The sequence below is a fragment of the Orycteropus afer genome, unplaced genomic scaffold, assembly GCF_000298275.1.
Source record: "Orycteropus afer afer isolate SDZICR_OR568_19922 unplaced genomic scaffold, OryAfe1.0 scaffold00294, whole genome shotgun sequence".
In the NCBI taxonomy this organism is placed as follows: Eukaryota; Metazoa; Chordata; class Mammalia; order Tubulidentata; family Orycteropodidae; genus Orycteropus; species Orycteropus afer.
In genome coordinates this window covers 873312-894928 of record NW_006921881.1, presented here as the reverse complement: position 1 = coordinate 894928, position 21617 = coordinate 873312, and the positions used below count along the sequence as shown (strand labels likewise).

Below are 21617 nucleotides of genomic sequence, written 5' to 3'. Positions count from 1 at the left end.
TGAGATTAGAGTGTGGGGCACAGGAACATGAAATTCCAACTGTCGCCACAAGGGGGCGAAAAAGACCACGAAATTTAGTCTTTGCCACCACAGAGACCGGACCCAGCCGGCCGTTTTCAGGCCTGGAGTCCAAAAAGGAGGAACTTGTACTTTCCTACTGCTTCCAGTCCTAAAACAGTAACCCCACGAAGCTCTCTGGAGCTGCCCCTGCACATCTCTGTACTGGACCAGGAAAGAATCGAAGAGGCTCTGTCCATGAGAGGTGCACATTGTCCAGGGTCACGGCTTCCACGGCCAGCTCACCCAGACAGGGGTCCATGGGGAGCTCAGTGGGCAGGGGGCCTGGCATAAAGCAGGGAGGCTGAGGAGTCTGATACTATGTACCATGCATTGTAAGGAGTACACACAGTATGTGCCTCACATGGCTATGGAACCGTTGTTATCATCCTCATTTTGCAGGGATGGGAGGCTTCGAGAGGCTAGGACATTGCCACAGAATCACACAGCATGTCAGGAGGTGGGATTCAGAAGCAGGCCATTATTCTAGAGCCATGTTCTGAGGCACTGTATTACCTAGTCTGAAAGCCACATTTCAACAACTGGGCAAGTTTGAGGTCTCAGATTGTGATCAAAGGAAGAAAGGTAACATTCATAACACACAACTACGTGCCCAACAAACTGCAATCTCCATTAATCCTCATGCAATTTAAGAAACCAGGCAGGATCATTAGCCCCATTTAGGGAAGGGAGGAAAACGAGTGGCCATCTGTGAGGAAGGCTGAGATACGAAAGAGAAAAGCAGTGGTAACAACAGAGAAGAATTTGAGAATCAGGGTCTCACCCTCACTTACCTGTCATGCCCACTGTGGACACGGGACCCACGCGACGCCCCGCATGGAGGCCATACAGGTGCATCTTATACTTGCGCCCAGGTTCCAGACCCTGCATGGTGACCTCACGCTCCTCGCCCCCCACACGCACAACCTGGGGCTGCCCGTCCCTGTCCTTGTACTGCACAGTGAAGCCCTCAAAGTGGCCCTGAGGGACGGTCCAGGAGAAGCTCAGAGAGTCCACAGTGGATCCAGTTACTGTCAGCTCCCCCAGGAGTGGCTCCTCAGGGGTCTCTGGGGCCTCCGTGGTGGGCTCTGTGGGGGCGGGGGTCTCCTCTGGAGCTGAGAAGGAAGACACAGAAAGGGCAAGAAGTGGTCCTGTGAGATGTCCTTGGGCCCTTGGGGACAAGGATAGAGACGCTGTGGCTATGCCTAGAGTCCTGAGGTTGGTTCAGAGAAGCCCGTTCTTGGGCTGGTGGTCCTGATGGGTCAACACCTCACAAACATGCCCAGAGCCCCAGGTCACATGTGGAGAACAGGTGGCAGCCACCAGCATGTCTCACAGCCGTCCTTCTCTGCCCAGAGGAACTGATCAGGCCTCGGGGAGCCACAGGAAAAAGGCACAAAGGTACCACAGCCACCATCACCAGAGAGGGGGTGACCTCACTGCTGGGTGCCCCCCGCCCAGAGCTCCACCCTCTACTCACCAGTCACCCCAACTGCAGAGACGGGACCCACACGCTGGCTGCCATGGAGGCCGTACAGGTTCATCTTGTACTTGTGGTCCGGCTCCAGGCCCGAGATGGTGACCTCGTTCTCATGCCCTGGCACCCGCACAGCCTTGGGCTGCCCATCCCCGTTCTTGTACTGGATCAGGAAGTGGTCAAAGTGGCCCTCGGGGACCGTCCAGGACAGGTGCAGGGTGTCAGGGGTGGCATCGGTCACGGTCAGCTCCCCCAGGCGCGGCTTGAAGGTAGTCTCAGGGGCAGCTGTGGGCGAGGCTGGGGTCGTCCTAATTTCATCATCTGGAGATGGACAGGGACATAAGGGACAGGTACTAGGTCCCCATCTTGGTAAAGGAAACTCAGAACACTGACTCCCCAACCAGAAATGGGAGTGTCTTATACTCCTGGCTTGCCCAGCCATCACAGGGTCAGAGTGCAGTCAGTTCTTCCTAGGTTCCTCCTGGAGCCTTTCCCTCTCCCACCTCCTCCCCATTCTCCAGGCTCAGCCTTCATCTCCTTTCACCAGGGTTACTGCCTCCCTCCCCACTGGTCTTCCCACTCTAGGCTAGTCCCCTACCCCTTCCATTCTTCACCAAACAGCCAGAATTAATTTTTTATGTTAAAAACAAATATGAGATCCTGGATAGAGTAGGAGAACAATGTAGAACAAAACTCAAAATCATAAAAAAGACAAGGTTTACTCGTCTGATGGAGCCCCTGAGACTATGGTTCCTAGTTACCCTTAAGGTCTGGAACTGAGTTCACTCCCGTAGCTTCCAGCCAAACAACAGACAGGCATATGGGGTGAACATTTACACCAGGTAGAGACACTCCTTAGAACGAACAGTCATGGGAGAACGGAAGGGCAGTACTTGCACAGAGAGATAGCTCAGGGAGCAGGAATGCATAGGAAAGAAGGACGCCGAAGAGGTAACTACAAGGAGGAAGTGGGAAGGGAGCTGCTATATTGTGGGGAACTGCAGTCAATATCATGAAATGTGTATAAACTGCTGTATGGAAAATGAATTTGCTTTGTAAACTTTTAGCCAAATCACAATAAAAACTTTTAAAAAAAGTCTTTCCAAATGCTAAAAAAAAAAAAAAAAAAAGCAAACATGATGGTGTCATGGTGTCAGTCTTCAGCTTAAAATTTACAACCACCCTCCCTTTTCACCCCTGAAGAAATCCCTCACTTAATGAGCTGCCCCCTCTCCTCCAGACACTCAAGGCTTCTCCATACCTCAGAAAATAACGTACAAAGAAGCTCAGCTCCTCCCAGCACCATACTGTTTCCAGCCTCCAGGTCTCTCTCAGTAATCTGCCACCCTCTTCTTCCTTCTCTAACAATGTCATCTGGCTAATTCTTGTCCATTCTTTAGACCTCAGCTCTCAGGGTCACCAAGGGCAAGTGGCTGAAGAGGTCCTACCTTATATTGGCATACCTCTATGATCCCTGTCCCACACTCCTATCCCTTTGCTCAATTTGCAGGTTCACTGCCTGACCCCATACTGGTGATCCCATTAGGATGAGAACTAGTATGCCTGTCATGTCAAAGGCTGTCCCAGTGACCTCACAGCACCCAGAACCCAATTCTGGGCCTACAGGTCTTTGTTGATACAGTGGATCAATAATCAATAACTGAACCAGGAAGACTCCAGGTGTTACTGTCAAGATGTGTTATAGCCTGATACGGCTGTCATCTTTCATCCTGGCTCCAGTCAGCAAGGGAGCAGCCGGAATATCAGTGAGGAGTCATGATGCAGGTTAAACACTTTTCAACAAATTCTAAGAAAAGGTCCACATTTCTTTGTTGTGAAGAGATTTGCTACTCAAGTCATGGGTAGTATGCCCATGAACATGTATAAGGTTGGGGGTGAGGACAAAAGAGAAAGAAAGAGAGAGACTTGCTACTCAAAGTGAGGTCCGTGGACCAGACACATCAACATCACCAGGGATCTTGTTCGAAATGCAGCATCCCAAGCCTCAGCCCAAATCTGATGGACCCAGTGCCCAGGTGATGTGGATGTGCACTGGAGTTTGAAGGGAGGCCCTGTGATTGAGAATATTTCTGTTTCCATCAAACTGGTAGAAAAGGGAAGCTCTCCCAGGCCCATGCGCCATACCCTGCCTCACCCCCGGCCCTCACTCACCTGTCAGCCCCAAGGCGGACACAGGGCCCACACGCCGCCCCTCATAGAGGCCGTACAGGTGCATCTTGTACTTGCGCCTGGGCTCCAGGCCTTGCACGGTGACCTCACGCTCCTCGCCCCTGACACGAACCACCTGGGGCCGCCCATCCCTGCCCTTATACTGCACGGTGAAGGCATCAAAGTGGCCCTGGGGGACAGTCCAGGAGAGGCTCAGGGAGTCCGAGGTGGATCCTGTCACTGTCAGCTCCCCCAGGAGTGGCTCCTTGGGGGACTCTGGGGCCTCAGTAGTGAGCTCCGTGGGGGTCGGGGTCTCCTCCACCTCTGTGGGAGTGGGAGTCTCTTCTTCTGGAGCTAAGAAGGGAGAGTGAGAGTGAAGAGGGGGCCTGGGAGATGTCCTCAAGTCCTCGGGGACAAGGATAGAGAAGCCATGGCCATGACTGTGACCTGAGGTTGGTTCAAAGAAGCCTGGAGTCCTCAGTCAGGTGTGGGGAATAGGTGGCAGCCACCAGCACAGCAAAGCTCTCAGTGGCCCCTCCCTGCCCAAGAAGAGCAAACTGTCAACCCCAGAGGACAAAGGGGCAAAGGGGCCACAGCCTTAGCCAAGAACTTGTCTGTGGTCACTGAACAAGCCCCACATGAAAAACCCAGCTCGCTCACCATCGAAGAACAAGCATGTGGACCTCCCTGGAACCTCTCCCCTCCCAGGCATCCACCTCCACTCACCCGTCACCCCAACTGCAGAGACAGGACCCACATGCTGGCTGCCATGGAGGCCGTACAAGTTCATCTTGTACTTGTGGTCCGGCTCTAGGCCTGAGATGGTGACCTCGTTCTCATGCCCTGGCACCTGCACAGCCTTGGGCTGCCCATCCCCGTTCTTGTACTGGATCAGGAAGTGGTCAAAGTGGCCCTCGGGGACCGTCCAGGACAGGTGCAGGGTGTCAGGGGTGGCATCGGTCACGGTCAGCTCCCCCAGGCGCGGCTTGAAGGGAGGTTCAGGGGCAGCTGTGGGCGGGGCTGGGGTCATGCTAACTTCATCCTCTGGAGATGGATAGAGAAAGAGGGGACAGGTGAGGTGTCTTCATTCCTCATTTCAGTATGTGATGCTGTCCACAGCTGTTCTAACCCATCTCTTCGTTTCCAGAATCTTCACTGTCAGTGTCCTATCCCCTGACCCTCATGATACCATAGCCTCACCACCTTCTGCTAAAATCCTTGTAACCTCTCTTCTGTCTCAGCACTGGTCTCTCTTCTGAGCCCCATCCAGGTAGCCACTGCACTTGGGGGTCTCCCTTCACTGGGGGTCTCCTTGGCGTCTCATTGTCCATCTCTTCTTACCTTTGCTCATGTAAGAAGCAAACACCTACTGCCCAACCAGAAACCCAGGAGTGTCCTGGACTCCTCCCAGCTGTCACAGGGTCAGAGGGTGGTCTGTTCTGAGGTTCTTCCTGAAGCCCTTCCTTCCCCATGTCCTCCCCACTCTCCTGGTTTGGGCCACCATCTCCTCTCACCTAAGTTACTGTCTACCTACTAGTCTCCCTACTCCAGGCTTGTTTTCCACCCCCTGCTCATGCATTCTTCACCTCACAGCCAGAATGAGGGTTCTTTTTTTTTTAAATGCAAATATGATAATTTCAGTCTTTAGCTTAAAATTGTATAATCACCCTCATTACCCAAGATGGAATCTCTCACTCCATGAGCCGCCCCCTCTCCTCCAGACACATGTCAAGGCTTCTCCCCACCTCAGAAGATATCCTACAAAAGTCTTTCAGTCTCTCTATGCTCCAGGCTGTTTCCAGTCTCTGGGCCTTTGTACCTACTGTGATGTTGATCTGACACTCTCTTCCTCCTTCTCTAATGCTGTCACCAAGCAAGTCTCTAATCTTCTGTGGGCCCCTCTGGGAAGACTTAGGGCTCTCTGCCTTATCCTAGCCTGGCTCCTGGGCTCCCTGTCCCATGCTCCTGCCCCTTTGTAGTATTTGCAGGTTCACTCCTGGCCCCATGACTGTGTACCCATTAAGACAGGAACATGGGTATCCATCATGCCAGAGGCTGCCTCAGTGACCTCCCACAGTGCCTGGGTCAGGGCTCAGGCACTGAATCAATACATCTATGAAAACTGAACCAGGAAATTCCGGGTGTTAATGTCAAGACGTGCTGCAGTCTGACCGCCTGCCATGTCCTATCCCATCCCAATCAGCTAGAGAGAAGCCGGGCATCAGGCACTGGGAAGACTCACTAATAAAGGCTAAATAATTTTCAACAAATTCTAAGGGAGGTTCTTCATTTCTTTGTTGTGAGGAAGTTTAAAGGCCAAGGTTGGTATTACAGGGAACTCAGGCCTAAACCTGCTGAACGGAGTCTGCCTTTAACAAGAACCCCAGGCGATTTGGATGTGCATTGAATTTAAACAGAGGCCTTGCTACACCTCAGCCTATATGACCATGAGACCTGAAGAACTAGATGTTGCCCAGCTACCACTGTCAACCACTTGGAAAGGGATCAGTGCAGGAGATCCTGGATAGAGTGGGAAAACAATGTGGAACAAAACTCAGAATCATAAAAAAAAAAAAACAGGTTTCCTCATCTGCTAGAACCTGGTGAGACCCCCAAGAGATGGCCCCTAGGTACCCTTCAGGTCTGGAACTGAACTCACTCCTATGGCCTCCAGCCAAACAATAGATAGGCATATAGGGTGGACATTTACATCAAGTGGATAACACTCCTTAGAACAATCAATCATGGGAGAACAGAAGGGCAGTATTTGCACAGGGAGATAGCTCAGAGGGCAGGAATACATAGGAAAGGACACAGGGAAGGGGTAACTACAGGGAGGAAGTGGGAAGAGAGCTGTTACATTGTGGGGAATGACAGTCAATGTCACAAAACAACATGTGTATGAATTGCTGTATGGAAAATGAAATTGCTCCATAAACTTTCACCCAAATCACAGTAAAAATTAAAAATAAATAAATAAACAAAGGGAAGATCTGCTGTGGAGAATATTTCTGTTTCCAAGAAGTTGACAGAAAAGTGAAGCTCTCCCAGGCCGGTCCTTCATACCCTGCCCCGTCCCCAGCCCTCACTCACCTGTGAGGCCCATGATGGACACAGGGCCCACACGCCGCCCCTCATAGAGGCCGTACAGGTGCATCTTGTACTTGCGCCCAGGCTCCAGGCCCTGCACGGTGACCTCACGCTCCTCGCCTCCAACACGCACCACCTGGGGCCGCCCATCCCTGCCTTTGTACTGCACAGTGAAGGCATCAAAGTGGCCCTGGGGGATGGTCCAGGAGAGGCTCAGGGAGTCCGAGGTGGATCCTGTCACTGTCAGCTCCCCCAGGAGTGGCTCCTCGGGAACTTCTGGGGCTTCTGTGGTAGGCTCTGTGGGGGTTGGGGTCTCTTCCACCTCTGTGGAGGCAGGGGTCTCTTCCTCTGGAGCTGAGAAAGGAGACACAGAGAGGATGAGAAGGGGCCCTGTGAGACAGTCCTTGGGTCTTGGGAAGAAGTATAGAGAAGTCATTGCCATGACGGGGTCCTGAGGTCAATTCAGAGAAGCCCCTTCTTGGGCTGGGTTGTCCTGTTGTGTCAACACCTCATAGATGTGCCTAGAATCCCAGGTCACATGTAGGGAACCACAGGTGGCAACCACCAGCATGGTTCACAACCATGGCTCATGGCCCCCCTTCTCTGCCTAGGAGGACCAGACAGAAGCTGGGGAGCCTCAGGGAAAACACACAAAGGTTCCATGGTGACTATCACTTAAAAAGGGTGGCCCCCCACTGGGTCCCCCCTACCCCAGGACCCTCTCCACTCACCAGTCACCCCAATGGCAGAGATAGGACCCACACGCTGCCCACCATGGAAGCCATAAAGGTTCATCTTGTACTTGTGGTATGGCTCCAGGCCCGAGATGGTGACCTTGTTCTCATGCCCTGGTACCCCCACAGCCTTGGGCTGCCCATCCCCGTTCTTGTACTGGACCAGGAAGTGGTCAAAATGGCCCTCGGGCACCGTCCAGAACAGGTGCAGTGTGTCGGGGGTGGCATCGGTCACAGTCAGTTCCCCCAAGTGTGGTTTGAAGGGAGGTTCAGAGGCAGCTGTGGGCGGGGCTGAGGTCATCCTGACTTCGTCCTCTAGAGATGGACAGAGACAGTGGGGATAAGTGAGGTCTCATTCCTCATTTCAGCATGCACAGGGGTGAGATACAAAAATAAGATGATAAAGATGTCTTCCATGGTTGTTCTAACCTATCTCTTCTTTTCCAGAAACTTCATTGTTAACTTCCAATCCTCTGACCCTCATGCAGCCATTCTCTCATCACGGTATACTAACATTCCTGTGACCCCTCCTCTGTCCCAGCACTGGCCTATGTGATCACTGCATCTGGGACCTCCAACTACTGGGAGTCTGACTGGCATCTCATTGTCCATTTGATGATGTCTCTGGTGGCGTAGTGCCTAAGGCATTTGACTGCTAACCAGAAGGCTGGTGGTTCAAATCCACCAGCCACTCCTCAGAAGGAAGGTTGGGCAATCTCCTTCTGTAGTGTTACTGCCTCGGAAACCCAAGCAGGGGTCACTATGAGTCAAATCAACTCAACAATGAGTTTGGGTTTTTTTGTTTGTTCAGAAGCTCAGAGTACCCACTGCCCAATCAGAAACCTGGGAGTGTCCTGGACTCCTCCATCTCCCCAGCTGTGACTGGTCAGTTCTTCCTAGGTTCCTCCTGGAGCCCTTTCCTCTCACCTTCACCCCACTATCCCTGGTTTGGGCCACCATCTCCTCTCACCTGATTACTACCTTCCTACTGGTCTCCCTAGGAGCTCTGGTAGTGTAGTGCCTAAGGCACTTGACTGCTAACCCGAAGGCTGGTGGTTCAAACCCTCCAGCCACTCCTCAGAAAGGTTGGGCAATCTACTTCAGTAGTGATACTGCCTTGGCAACCCAAGGAGGGGTTGCTATAAGTCGGGCCGACTCGACGGCACATAACAACAACAAGGAAGCAATTAGTTCAAAGGACTAATGGCCTACGTGAACACCGCTTCCTCCAGACTGAGACCAGAGAATGAGGTGGTTCCTGGCTACTACTACTGACCATAGGAGCTCTGGTAGCATAGTGCCTAAGGTACTTGACTGCTAACCAGAAGGCTGGCGGTTCAAACCCACCAGCCACTCCTCAGAAGGAAGGTTGGACAATCCTACTTCTGTAGTGATACTGCCTCGGAAACCCAAGGAGGGGTCGCTATGCATCAGGGCCGACTCGACGGCACATAACAACAACAACTACTACTACTGACCATTCTGCCTAGGGACACAATAGAAGGTCCTAATTACAATGGGAGAACAGTGTAGAATAAAACTCAAATTCACAAAAAAGACCAGTCTGATAGCGACTGGAGGAATCTCCAAGACTATTGCCATAAGTCATTCTTCTAACATGGGACTGAAGCCACTCCAGGAGGCCACCTCAGACTGGTCTATAAACAGTAACAACCATGAGGAATATGCTGCTTAGAACAATCAACTATAAGGAAGCAAAAGGGCAACATTTGCCCAAAACCAAAATGAGAAGGCTGGAAGGGGCAGAGAAACCAAATGGATGGAAACCAGGGAGCTCAGGGTAGAAATGGGGGAACAGTGGCACACTGTGGAGATTGCAGCCAATGTCATGGAACAATCTGTGTATGATTTATTGCGTGGAAAACTAATTTGCTGTGTAAACTTCCACCTAAAGCACAATAAAATATTGCCCCAAATGCAAATATGATGGTGTCAACCTTCACTTTGGAACTGTACAACCACCCTCCATACCCTGGAAGGACCCTTCACTCCATGAGCCTTTCCCCGCCCCCTCCAGACATGTGTCAAGACTTCTTTCCACCTCAGAAACTGTCCTACCAGAGTTTCTCATTCCCTCCAGTTACCACGCTGTTTTCAGCCTATGGACTTTTGCATCTGCTGGGATGTTGATCTGACACCCTCTTTCTCCTCTAAGGCTGTCACCAAGTAGATCTCAGCTCTTAGGGGTCCCCTTGAGCAGGCTAAGGGGTCCCTACCTTGCCCTGGCCTGGCCCTAGGCTCCCAGTCCCACACTCCTTCCCCTTTGCTGTGTTGGCAAGTTCACTACCTGTGCCCAGGGCTGTGTACCCCATTAGGACAAGGACACGTGTCTGCCATGTCAGAGGCTTCCCCTGTGACCTGTCACAGAGCCTGGCTCAGGGCTCACCCACTGAATTTATGAATTTGTGAAAACCAAACCAGGAGGCTCCAGATGTCACTGTTAGGATGCCCTGCAGCTGACCCCTGCCAGCTCCCATCCCAGCCCCGATCAGCTAGAGGGCAGCCAGATCTTGGTGAAGAGTCTCAGAAAAAGTGAAATAATATTAGACAAATTCTTATACTAGGTCCAGGTTGAAAAGAGGTTTCCTACACAACGTGAGGTCCACGGACAAGCAGCATGAGCATCCCGAAGGATCTTGGCAGAAATGTAGCATTTTGGACACCTGCTATATTGAATCTGCCTTAGCATTTTTATGTGAATTAAAGTTTGAAGGAAGGCTCTGCTGTGGAGAACATTTCTGTTTCTATGAAGCAGGCAGAAAAGAGAAACTCCCTCAGGCCTGTCCTCCACACCCTGCCCTACTCCTGGCCCTCACTCACCTGTCAGCCCCAAGGTGGACACAGGGCCCACACGCCGCCCCTCATGGAGGCCGTAGAGGTGCATCTTGTACTTGCGCCCAGGCTCCAGGCCCTGCACGGTGACCTCACGCTCCTCACCCCTGACACGAACAATCTGGGGCCGCCCGTCCCTGCCCTTGTACTGCACAGTGAAGGCGTCAAATTGGCCTTGAGGGACAATCCAGGAGAGACTCAAAGAGTCCGAGGTGGATCCTGTCACTGTCAGCTCCCCCAGGAACGGCTCCTCGGGGGCCTCTGGGGCCTCGGTGGTAGGCTCCGTGGGGGTCTGGGTCTCCTCCACCTCTGTGGGAGCGGGGGTCTCTTCTTCTGGAGCTGAGAAGGGAGACATAGAGAGAGTGAAGAGGGGCCTGGGAGATGTTCTCAGGTCCTCGGGGAAAAGGATAGAAAAGCCATGGCCATGACAGGGGTCTTGAGGTTGGTACAGAGAAGCCCTTTCTCAGGCTGAGTGGTCCTGCAAGATCAACATCTCATGAATGTTCCCAGAGCCCCAGGTCACATGTGGGGAACAGGTGGCAACCACTAGCATGGCTCATGGCTGCCCTACTCTGCCCAAGGGAACTGGTCAGCCCTTAGGAAGCAACAGGGAAAAGGCACAAAGGTACCACAGCCACAAGCACCAGGGAGTGGGTGACTCTCCCACTGGATCTGCCCCAAGATCTCCACTGTCCACTCACCAGTCACCCCAATGGCAGAGATGGGGCCCACACGCTGGCCATCATGGAAGCCGTACAGGTTCATCTTGTATTTGTGGTCCGGCTCCAGGCCCAAGATGGTGACCCCATTCTCATGGCCTGGCACCCGCACAGCCTTGGGCTGCCCATCCCCGTTCCTGTACTGGACCAGGAAGTGGTCAAAGTCACCCTCGGGGACCGTCCAGGACAGGTGCAGGGAGTCGGGAGTGGCATCAGTCACAATCAGCTCTCCCAGGCGTGGCTTGAAGGGAGGCTCAGGGGTGGCTGTAGGTGAGGCTGGGGTCGTCCTAACTTCATCCTCTGGAGATGGACAGAGATAGAGGGGACAGGTAAGGTGTCTTCATTCCTCATTTCAGCAAGTGAAAGGGTGAATATAAAAGTAAGATGATAAGCAGCCAGAAGGATCCCTTCCATAGTTGTTTTAACCAATGTCTTCTTCTCCAGACCTTCACCATCCCATCCCCTGACCTCACACACCCACACTCTCACTACTATCCACTAACATTCCCATGGCCTCTCCTCTGTCCCAGTACCAGCCTCTCTTCTGAGCCCAGGTCCACATGGCCATTGTGCTTGGGTCTGCTCTTCACTCAGGGTCTGGCTGGCATCTCGTTGTCTATTTGATGATGTCTTTGTTCCCAAACACGTGCCTCTGCTGGGTCCTCACTTTGTTGAAGGCAGTTCATAACACCCACTCCCCAACCAGACCTTGCCCAGCTGTCATAGGGTCAGAGTGTGGTCAGTTCTTCTGAGGCTCTCCTGGAGTCCCTTCCTCTCTCACCTCCTCCCCACTCTCCTGATTTGGGTCACTATCTCCTCTTATCTGTGTTACTGTCTATCTTCTGGTCTCCCTACTCCAGGGTTGTTCTCCACCCACTCCCACTCACCCATTCTTCACCTAACAGCCAGAATGAGTTTTTTACCCTGGAAGGTTAAAAAAAAAAAAAAAAAAAAGCTCACTCCGTGAGTTGCCTCTTCCCCTCCAGACACAGCTCAAGGCTATCTCCCCACCTCAAAAGATATCGCAGACCTTCCTCAGCTCCTCTGAGTACCATGCTGTTTCCAGCCTCCGGGTCCTTGCATCTTCTGTGACAGTGATCTGACACCCTCTTCTTCCTTCTCTAACTGTATCACCAGTCAGGACTCAGCTCCTGGGGTCCCCAGGGGTAGGCTAAAGGGTCCCTGCCTTGTCCTGGCCTGGATCCTGGGCTCTCTGCCCTACGCTCCTCCCCTTTGCTGTATTTGTGGGTTCACTGTCTGTCCCCAGTGACTGCACCCAGTAGGATAAGAATTTGTGTGATACTTTCAAAGCTTCACCCCAGGGAAGGCGATAAGCAGCCCTGACATTTGAGAGCCTGGTCCCATCTGTTCAGCCTGGGGCCTTCTAGGTGTTACTCAGCCTAGAGTTCTCCTGGTGAATATGGACAATTTCAGGGAATGTGAACATCAGACCAGGCCAGCTGCGACCACTGAGGATCAGAACTACTCTGTAATCAGTGTGAATATAGACAAAAGTTGAACACTGCCCAGCCACAAAAGTGATCAAATCTGTCCTTCTCCTAGCTGATCGGAGTGAGTGCTACTTCTGTACCAATCACAGCTGTCTCTGCATGCTCACCTGTCCTCTCTATAGATAAGATTTATTAAGAGATACAATCATAGATTTACCTCTTCTTCCTGACAGCATCCACTACACAGCCCCGTTACTATAACTAACTGTCATCATGTTGATTCCGATTCGTGGTGACCCCATGTGTGTCAGAGTAGAACTGTGCTCCGCAGGGTTTTTAAATCACTGATTTTTCTAATCATGAGGCCTGTCTTGTGAGGCACTTCTGGGTGCACACCTTTCAACCTTTCTATTAGCACTCAAGCATGTTAACTGTCTGTCCCACTCAGGAACTCCCTGCTCCTTAAGTTCTCCCCAGAATCACAACCTCAAATATTCTAACCAGTCCTTTCTGATACCCTCTCTCCAAGATGCCCCCAGTTCTCCGGCACGTGCATTCTCCTTCACTATGTAAAGCATAAATCCAACTTGTTTACCCACAGATGTGCTTCTGGGGGTTTTTGCTAGAGGCCACTGAAACTTTAGCCTCCAGTGTCCGGATTAGGGCATGCAAGTCTTTGTTGAATAAACAAATTGACCCAGTGGAATAAAAAAATCTGCTGATACTCCAACTATGAGGCTCCAGGTGTTACTGTCAGGATACGCTGCAGCCTGACCCCCTGCCATCTCCCACCCCACCTAGTCAGCTAGAGAGCAGCTGGGCCTTGCGAGGAATCAGGGAAAGAGTTTAAATAATTCTCAACAAATTCTAAAAAAGAGTCCACACTCCTTTGTTGTGAAGAGACTTGCTACTCAAAGTGAGGTCCGTGGACCAGGAACATCAGCATTACCAGGCATCTTGTTTGAGATGCAGCATCCCAAGCCTCAGCCCAAACCTGAACTCAGGTGCCCAGGTGATGTGGATGTGCACTGAAGTTTGAAGGGAGGCCCTGTGATTGACAGTATTTCTGTTTCCAACAAGCTGGTAGAAAATGGAAGCTCTCCCAGGCCAGTCCTCCATACCCTGCCCCACCATCGGCCTGCACTCACCTGTGAACCCCACAGTGGACATGGGGCCTACACGCTGCCCCTCATGGAGGCCATAAAGGTTAATCTTGTACTTGTGCCCGGGTTCCAGACCCCGTACGGTGACCTCATGCTCCTCGCCTCTGACACGCACCAGCTGGGGCCGCCCATCTCTGTCCTTGTACTGCACGGTGAAGCTGTCAAAGTGGCCCTGGGGGACGGTCCAGGAGAGGCTCAGGGAGTCCACAGTGGATCCTGTCACTGTCAGCTCCCCCAGGAGTGGTTCCTCAGGGGGCTCCGGGGCATCCGTGGTGGGTTCTGTGGGGGTGGGGGTCTCTTCTTCTGGAGCTGAGAAGGAAGACACAGAAAGGGCAAAGAGGGATCCTGTGAGATGTCCTTGGGGACAAAGAGAAAAACACTGTGGCCATGATTGGCCTGAGGCTGGTTCAAATACATCCCACAAATCTCCAACCATAGGCTTGCGGGTCCTGGAGCCTTTGTATTAGCCGTTAGGGGCATCAGGAGTCTGAGACAGGCCCACTGCCATTCAGAGACTTCCAGCAGGACCGCACTGTTACAAACCTTCAGAAAGGAATTTGGACACATGTTAGAAAACAAATTGTACTCATTTCCTTTGATGTAATAATCCCATTTCTGGGCACCTGTCCTAAAAAAATTATTAAAAAGAAGGAAAAAGTTATAGCATGGAAGAGTTCATTAAGGGATTATTCATGACAGCAAAATGTGTCAGGAACCCAAATGCCCCACGGAAGATGATTAATTTGGGCGTGGCGCATTTACCATGAAGTATTAAATAACCATTACGATGGTGATTAATGCAGGTTGTATAGTCACAGGGTAAATGCCCAAGATATAAATTGTGTATACAAAAGTAAGACCCAAGAGTTACGTGACCACACTGCAGGCAACTTTAAAACACGCACTTCATGGAAACCATGGAAAGGGAGTTTGAGTTATACAGAGCATTACTAATGGTGGGTGTTGGTTCAGGAGGGAATGATGAGAGTTTTTTTTTCTCTCTATTGTTCAGAGTTTCCATAACGTTGGTCTTCTCACAACTAGAAAAATGAGGGTTTTAAAAAATTCCTGATTAGAAAAAAATAATAGCATATAGGGTAGGGGGTAGAGTGTGGTAGAGATGGAACAGGAAGGAACAGAACAGGAAGTTGGTCTGTTATTTCACTTTCTTTACTTTGTGTGAAGGTCCCTTCATGGTTCTAATGGTTTGCTCTCTGCTACTAAGCTAAAGGTTGGTGTGTGGACCCACCCAGTGGCACCTTGAGAAAAGACCTGGCCATCTACTTCCATAAAGTCCCTGTTACCATCAAGTCAATTCCAACTAAGGGTGAACCCACGTGTTGCAGAGAATTGCTCCACACAGTTTTCTCGGTTGTAATCTTTATGGAAACAGATTGCCAAGCCTGTCTTCCATGGCTCCGCTGGGCGGGTTCAAACCATCGACCATTAAGTTAGTAGGTTAGACCAAACCGTTTACATCACCAAGAGACCTCTGTGAAGATTACAGCCAAGAAAACCCTGTGGTGCATAGTTGTCTGTAACACATGGAGTCACCACGAGTTTGGAATTGACTCCAGGGCAATAGTTTTGTTGTTGTTTGTTTACTTCGTATATACTTGTGATTTGTCATGATAACAAATCAAACCAAACCAAACCCACTGCCATTGAGTCGACTCTTAATAATAGAGCCTATAGGGCAGAGTAGAACTGCCCCATAGGGCTTCCAAGGTTGTAAATCTTTACGGAAGCAAACTGCCTCATCTTTCTGCTTTGGAGCAACTGGTGGGTTCAAACTGCTGACCTTTTGGTTAGCTGCCAAATGCCTTAACCACTGTGCCACCAGAGCTTCTTATCATGATAGCAAGGCAAAACAAAAACAAAAATTGAACAGTGGATGAGAATTCACAGCTTATTCCCAGGGTGTGAATTTTTCTAATGCTCATTTTCTAATGACCCCTAACTTCCCCCTTCCTCAACACACTCTCTGAACACACATAAAGAAATGAAGCTCCCTGACACCTATCAGCCTTTGATTATACAAAGAATGCTATGGCTGAGACAGAAAATGGTTTCTTCTGCCTGACTTCTTCAGGAGATGAAAGCATGACCCGCAATCATTTGATGTCATAAAACATAAAAAACATGCTTTTTTTTTTTTCTGATAAAGCTGGTCTGTTTCTTGTGATGACCCCAACAGCTTTAAGGTTAAGATTCACAACTAGCTTTGTGAATCATAACATTTTTCTTTACAGGAAAGTGAAGAAGTGAAGAAGCTAAGAGAAGAACGCCTTGCACAGTATGAGTCAAAGAAGGTCAAAAACCCTGCACTTGTTGCCAAGTCTTCCATTTTACTAGACGTGAAACCTTGGGATGATGAAACAGACATGGCAAAATTAGAAGAGAGCGTTAGAAGCATTCAAGCAGACAGCTTGGTCTGGGGCTCTTCTAATCTAGTTCCAGTGGGAAACAGAATTAAAAAACTTCAAAGACAGTGTGTAGCTGAAGATGATAAAGTTGGCACAGATATGCTGGAAGAACAGATAACTGCTTTTGAAAACTATGTGCAGTCCAGACGTGGCTGCTTTTAACAAGATCTAAAATCCACCTTGGATTGTTGCACTTAAATAAAAGCTTGAAAGACAAAAAATAAAAAAAACAATGGTGACTCATAATGACCCCGTGTGTTTCAGGGTAGAACTGCTCCATAGCGTTTTCAATGGCTGTGATCTTTTGGAAGCAGGCTGCCAGGCCTTTCTTCTGCAGTGCTGCTGGGTAGATTTTTTTTTTTTTTTTAATTGTGATTTGGGTGCAAGTTTACAGAGCAAATTCATTTTCCATCCAACACTTCATACACATTTTGTTTCATGACATTGATTGCAATCCCCACAATGCAACAGCTCTCTTCCCACTTCCTCCATGTGGTTACCTTTTCCCTGTATCCTTCTTTCCTATGCATTCCTGCCCTCTGGGCTCTCTCTCTATGCAAATATTGCCCTTCTGCTCTCTCATAGTTGATCATTTTAAGGAGTGCACCTACCTAGTGTAAATGTTCACCTTATATGCCTGTCTATTACTTTGGCTGGAAGCCACAGGAGTGAGTTCAATTCCAGGCCTCAAGGGTGACCAGGGGCCATAGTCTGGGGGTTTCACCAGTCTCTATCAACCAGTAATTCTGCCAACCTTTAGGTTGGTAGTCGAGCACCGACTGTGCCATACCAAAAATAAAAAACCAAATTCACTGCCGTCGAGTTGATTTCGACTCATAGCGATCTCTCCTTGGGTTTCTGGGTAGTATCACTACAGAAGTAGATTGCCCCACCTTCCTTCCGAGGAGTGGCTGGTGGGTTTGAACCGCCAGTCTTCTGGTTAGCAGTCAAATGCCTTAGGCACAGGGACCTTTAACTGGTGTCACAGGAGCGGCTATTTGTCCCTCGAAGTAATGATTCTCACAGGGAATGGGTTCTTTGAATCCATGGAAATTCTCACAAAATACCCTGAACGGGTATAAGAATCTAGCAGAGAATGGCTTAGGAAAGGCAAGCCTAATTGACTGGGCTTTCAGAATTTAATTTGCCTGTGATTGGCCCCTCTTCCCCCCTCCCGGTTTCTTATGGACTAGAAAATTTTAACTTTCCAATAATTTGAAATGAAATAAATTGCAAGAGTGATGGTGTGGGGGAACAGAATAGCAATGTTTGCACAAGGAGACAGTTTGGGAGTGGGGGTGCATGGGAGGGAAGGACACAGGGAAGAGGTAGGGAGGAAATAGAAACAGAGTTGTTACATTGTAGGGAATTGCAGTCAATGTAATGAAACAAAATGTGTATGAACTGCTGTGCGGAAAATGAATTTGCTCTGTAAACTTTCATCCAAATCACAATAAAAATTAAAAAAAAAAAAAACAACAGTAATGGTGGGCGGTGTGGGCAAGGGGAGGAGTAGAAGAGAGGAGACGTTTTCTTTTTCTTTTTCCCTGATTATAAAAGAAATACTTGCTGTTTAAGAAAGTCTGGACAACACACAACAGAATACAACAGAAAGTGCTGGAATACATCCTCTTCTGTCCCACAGACCGTGCCTCCCAGGAGACATGTTTCCTTCCAGCCTTCTTGCCACACATGCTATGTTCAAGTGCTTGTGATTACCATCCTTACCAAAAAAAAATATGTGCTCTCTCTTTTCAATGTAACATTATTAAGTAATTGTCTTCTGTTAAAACATTTCCATAGTGGCATGTTAGTTCATTTTATAGACAATGCCTAAATTAATCATTCCAACATGGCTGGATGTTGGGTTGTTTCCTTTTTCTTGTCTTGTGTGTGTGTGTGTGTGTGTGTGTGTGTGAGATACTGTGATTAAGATGGAAGGAAAGGAAAATTCTAGTAAGTTAGCCTATGCCTGACACGTCACCCTTGGGGTGGCCAGTGGCTGACCATCAGAGGGAGGCCACGCCAGAGGGGACGATGAGGCTGCAGAGCGGCAAAGACCAAACCCCTAGGCATGAGTCATGAGGGAGGTCAAGGGGGAGGGATGACAGGGGGAATCAAGGCCTGGACCCTGAGGGTGAAGAAATGGAATGGTCAAGCTGTTGTCCACCAGGGAAAAGGAATTCTCACAAAGTCTCCCTAACCTGGCCCTTACTCACTCACCTGTCAGCCCCAAGGCGGACACGGGGCCCACACGCCGCCCCTCATGGAGGCCATACAGGTTCATCTTGTACTTGCGCTCGGGCTCCAGGCCTTGCACAGTGACCTCACGCTCCTCGCCCCTAACACGCACCACCTGGGGCCGCCCGTCCCTGTCCTTGTACTGCACGGTGAAAGCATCAAAATAGCCCTGGGGGACGGTCCAGGAGAGACTCAGAGAATCCGAGGTGGATCCTGTCACTGTCAGCTCCCCCAGGAGTGGCTCTTCCGGGAGCTCTGGGACCTCTGTGGTGGGCTCCATGGGGGTCGGGGTCTCCTCCACTTCTGTGGGGGTGGGGGTCTCTTCCTCCGGAGCTGAGAAGGGAGAGACAGAGAAGGTGAGGAAGGTCCCTATAAGATGTCCTCAAGCCTTTGGGGAGAAACATAGAGAAGCCATGGCCACCACTGGGGTCCTGAGGTCGGTTCAGAGAAGCTCCTTCTTGAGTTGCATGGTCCTGCTGTGTCTGCACCTCACAAACATCCTGGAGCCCCAGGTCACGGGTAGGAACAGATGGCAGCAACCACCATGGCTCATGGCTGCCCTTCTCTGCTCACAGAACAAGTTAGGCCTCATGGAGCCTCAGGGAAAAGGCAGAAAGTTACCATGGCCACCATCACCAGAGAGACAGTGACCCTCTCAATGGGTACCCCCGGCCCCCAAGGCTTTCACCCTGCACTCACCAGTCACCCCGATGGCAGAGACAGGGCCCACTCGCTGGCCATCATGGAGGCCATACAGGTTCATCTTGTACTTGTGGTCTGGCTCCAGGCCCGAGATGGTGACACTATCCTCATGCCCCGGCACCCGCACTGCCTTGGGCTGCCCATCTCCATTCCTGTACTGGACCAGGAAGTAATCAAAGAGGCCCTCAGGGACTGTCCAGGTCAGGTGCAAGGAGTCGGGGGTGGCATCAGTCACAGTCAGCTCCCCTAGGCGCGGCTTTGGAAGGTCCTGGGCGGCAGTGGGAGGTGGGGCTGCAGGAGATGGGGGCTCCTCTTCAGGGGCTAGGAAGAGTTGCAAACAAAATCTTTCGTATTGCTAGAAGTTGTTCTTGAAGTCCCAGCTCTCATTAAGATTCATTTCTGATTATGATCATCAAATCTTTGTGTGACAACTACACTAGCCTCCTTGCCATCCCTCAGACATGCTAAATAGCCTTCCACCCCAGGGCCTTTGCCCTGATTACTCCCTTAGCCTAAATGTTCTCTCCCAAGATGTGCATGACTCCTATTCACACTTAGGAAGTCTTTGCCCAAATGTTATCTTCTTATTTAAACTTCTAATTCCCCAATTGCAATGTCTCTTCTTTGCTAGAGCCTCATTCCAGCAACAAATTGCAAAACAATTATGGGGTAGATACACCCCTTGAAGCAACTGATCATGGGAAAACCGTAGGGCATGGTTTGCACAGGGAGACAGCTGGTGGGGGTGGAGGGAGTGCATGGGAGGCAAGGACACTGGGTAGAGGTAACTACAGGGAGGAAGTGGGAAGAGAGCTGTTACATTGCGGGGAATTGCAGTCAATGTCATGAGAGAAAATGTGTATGAACTGCTGTATGGAAGATGAATTTTCTCTGTAAACATTCACCCAAATCACAATAAAAATTTAAAAAAAAAAAAAATTATGGGGCAATCATGAGACTACAGCACTGCTTAGACCCTTGATGATATTAAAGAATGAAGGTTCATTTTTAAAGGTGTGGTGATTGTATTGTGTTTATTTTTAAAGGAAAGAGTTAAAGAGTACTCCCCTCACTCTTTCTTTTTTCTTTTTCTGAAAGTACAGGGTGTTGAGGATTAGTTTTAAAATATTCTGGTGGCATAGATACTCAATGGAAAACCACTCAACAATAAAAAGGAACAATGTACTGATACATGCTATAATGTGGGTGGAGTACAGATGAGCAAAACTGGCCAGGAGATGACAATTGGTTGAAGTAGGGTGACAGGAGCATGGGGGTTCGTTACACTATTCCTTCTCTTTGTCTATATGTTTGACGTTTAAGATAGAATTTGTTGAATGAATTAATATTCATTGTTGTTATTGTTGCTAAGTGCCATCAAGTCATCTCCAACTCATAGCGACCCTATGCACAGCCAAACAAAACACTGCCCAGTCCTGTGTCAGCCTCACGATCCTTGCTATACCTGCACCCATCATCACAGTCACTGTCAATCCAATTTGTTGTGGGCCTTCCTCTTTTTTTGTTGACCCTCCACTTTACCAAGCACGATATCCTTCTCCAGGAAATGGTTCCTTCTGACAACATGACCAAAGTAGGTGAGATGAAGTCTGGCCATTCTCACTTCCAAGGAGCATTCAGGCTGCACTTCCTCCAGGACAGATTTGTTAGTCTTTTAGCAGTCCATAGAACTCTTAGCATTCTTCTCCACCACAACTCAAAAGCATCAGCTCTTCTTTGGTCTTCCTTATTCATTGTCCAGCTCTCACGTGCATAAGAGGTGATTGAAAATACCATGGCTTGGGTTAGGTGTACCTTAGTCTTCATGGAGACATCTTTGCTCTTCATCACTGGAAAGAGGTCTTCTGCAGCAGATTTGCTCAGTGCAATACGTCATCTGATATCTTGACTGCTGCTTCCATTGGTGTTGATTGTAGAACCAAGTAATATGAAGTCCTTGACAACTTCAATCATTTCTTCATCCATTGTGAAGCTGCTTATTGGACCAGTCATGAGGATTTCTGTTTTCTTTATATTGAGCTGTAATCCATATTGCAGACTGTAGTCTTTAATTTTCATTAGTAAGTGCTTCAAGTCATCTGCACTTTCAGGAAGCAAAGTTGTGTCCTCTGCATATCGCAGGTTGTTAATGAGTCTTCCTCCAACCCTGATGTCATGTTCTTCTTCATATAATCCAGGCTCTCAGATTATTTGCTCAGCGTACAAATTGAATAAGTCTGGTAAAAGGATACAACCCTGACACACTCCCTTCTTGATTTTAAACCATGCAGTGTCCCCTGTCCTGTTTAATCCACAGCCTCCTGATCTATGTCGTGAGTACAATCAAGTGTTCCAGAATTCTCATTCTTCTCAATGTTATCCATAATTTGTTATGATCCACACAATTGAATGCTTTTGCATAGTCAATAAAACATAAGTAAACATCTTTCTGGTATTCTTTGCTTTCAGTCAAGATCCATCTGATATCAGCAATGATATCCCTTGTTCCACATCCTCTTCTGAATCCAGCCTGCA

The 21617-nt window shown here is 49.5% G+C and overlaps 1 protein-coding gene across 1 annotated transcript in view; it reads right to left on the bottom strand.

The window, feature by feature from the left end:
- Positions 1–21617, bottom strand: part of TNXB (tenascin XB) — a 66218-nt gene that overhangs the window by 8020 nt on the left and 36581 nt on the right. The window contains 13 exon segments of the mRNA XM_042782369.1: positions 92–201; positions 203–253; positions 255–342; positions 852–1166; positions 1538–1861; positions 3707–4057; positions 4430–4747; positions 6797–7147; positions 7525–7842; positions 10369–10719; positions 13699–14022; positions 18363–18713; positions 19080–19403. Coding sequence (XP_042638303.1) covers positions 92–201; positions 203–253; positions 255–342; positions 852–1166; positions 1538–1861; positions 3707–4057; positions 4430–4747; positions 6797–7147; positions 7525–7842; positions 10369–10719; positions 13699–14022; positions 18363–18713; positions 19080–19403 — 3576 coding nt within the window.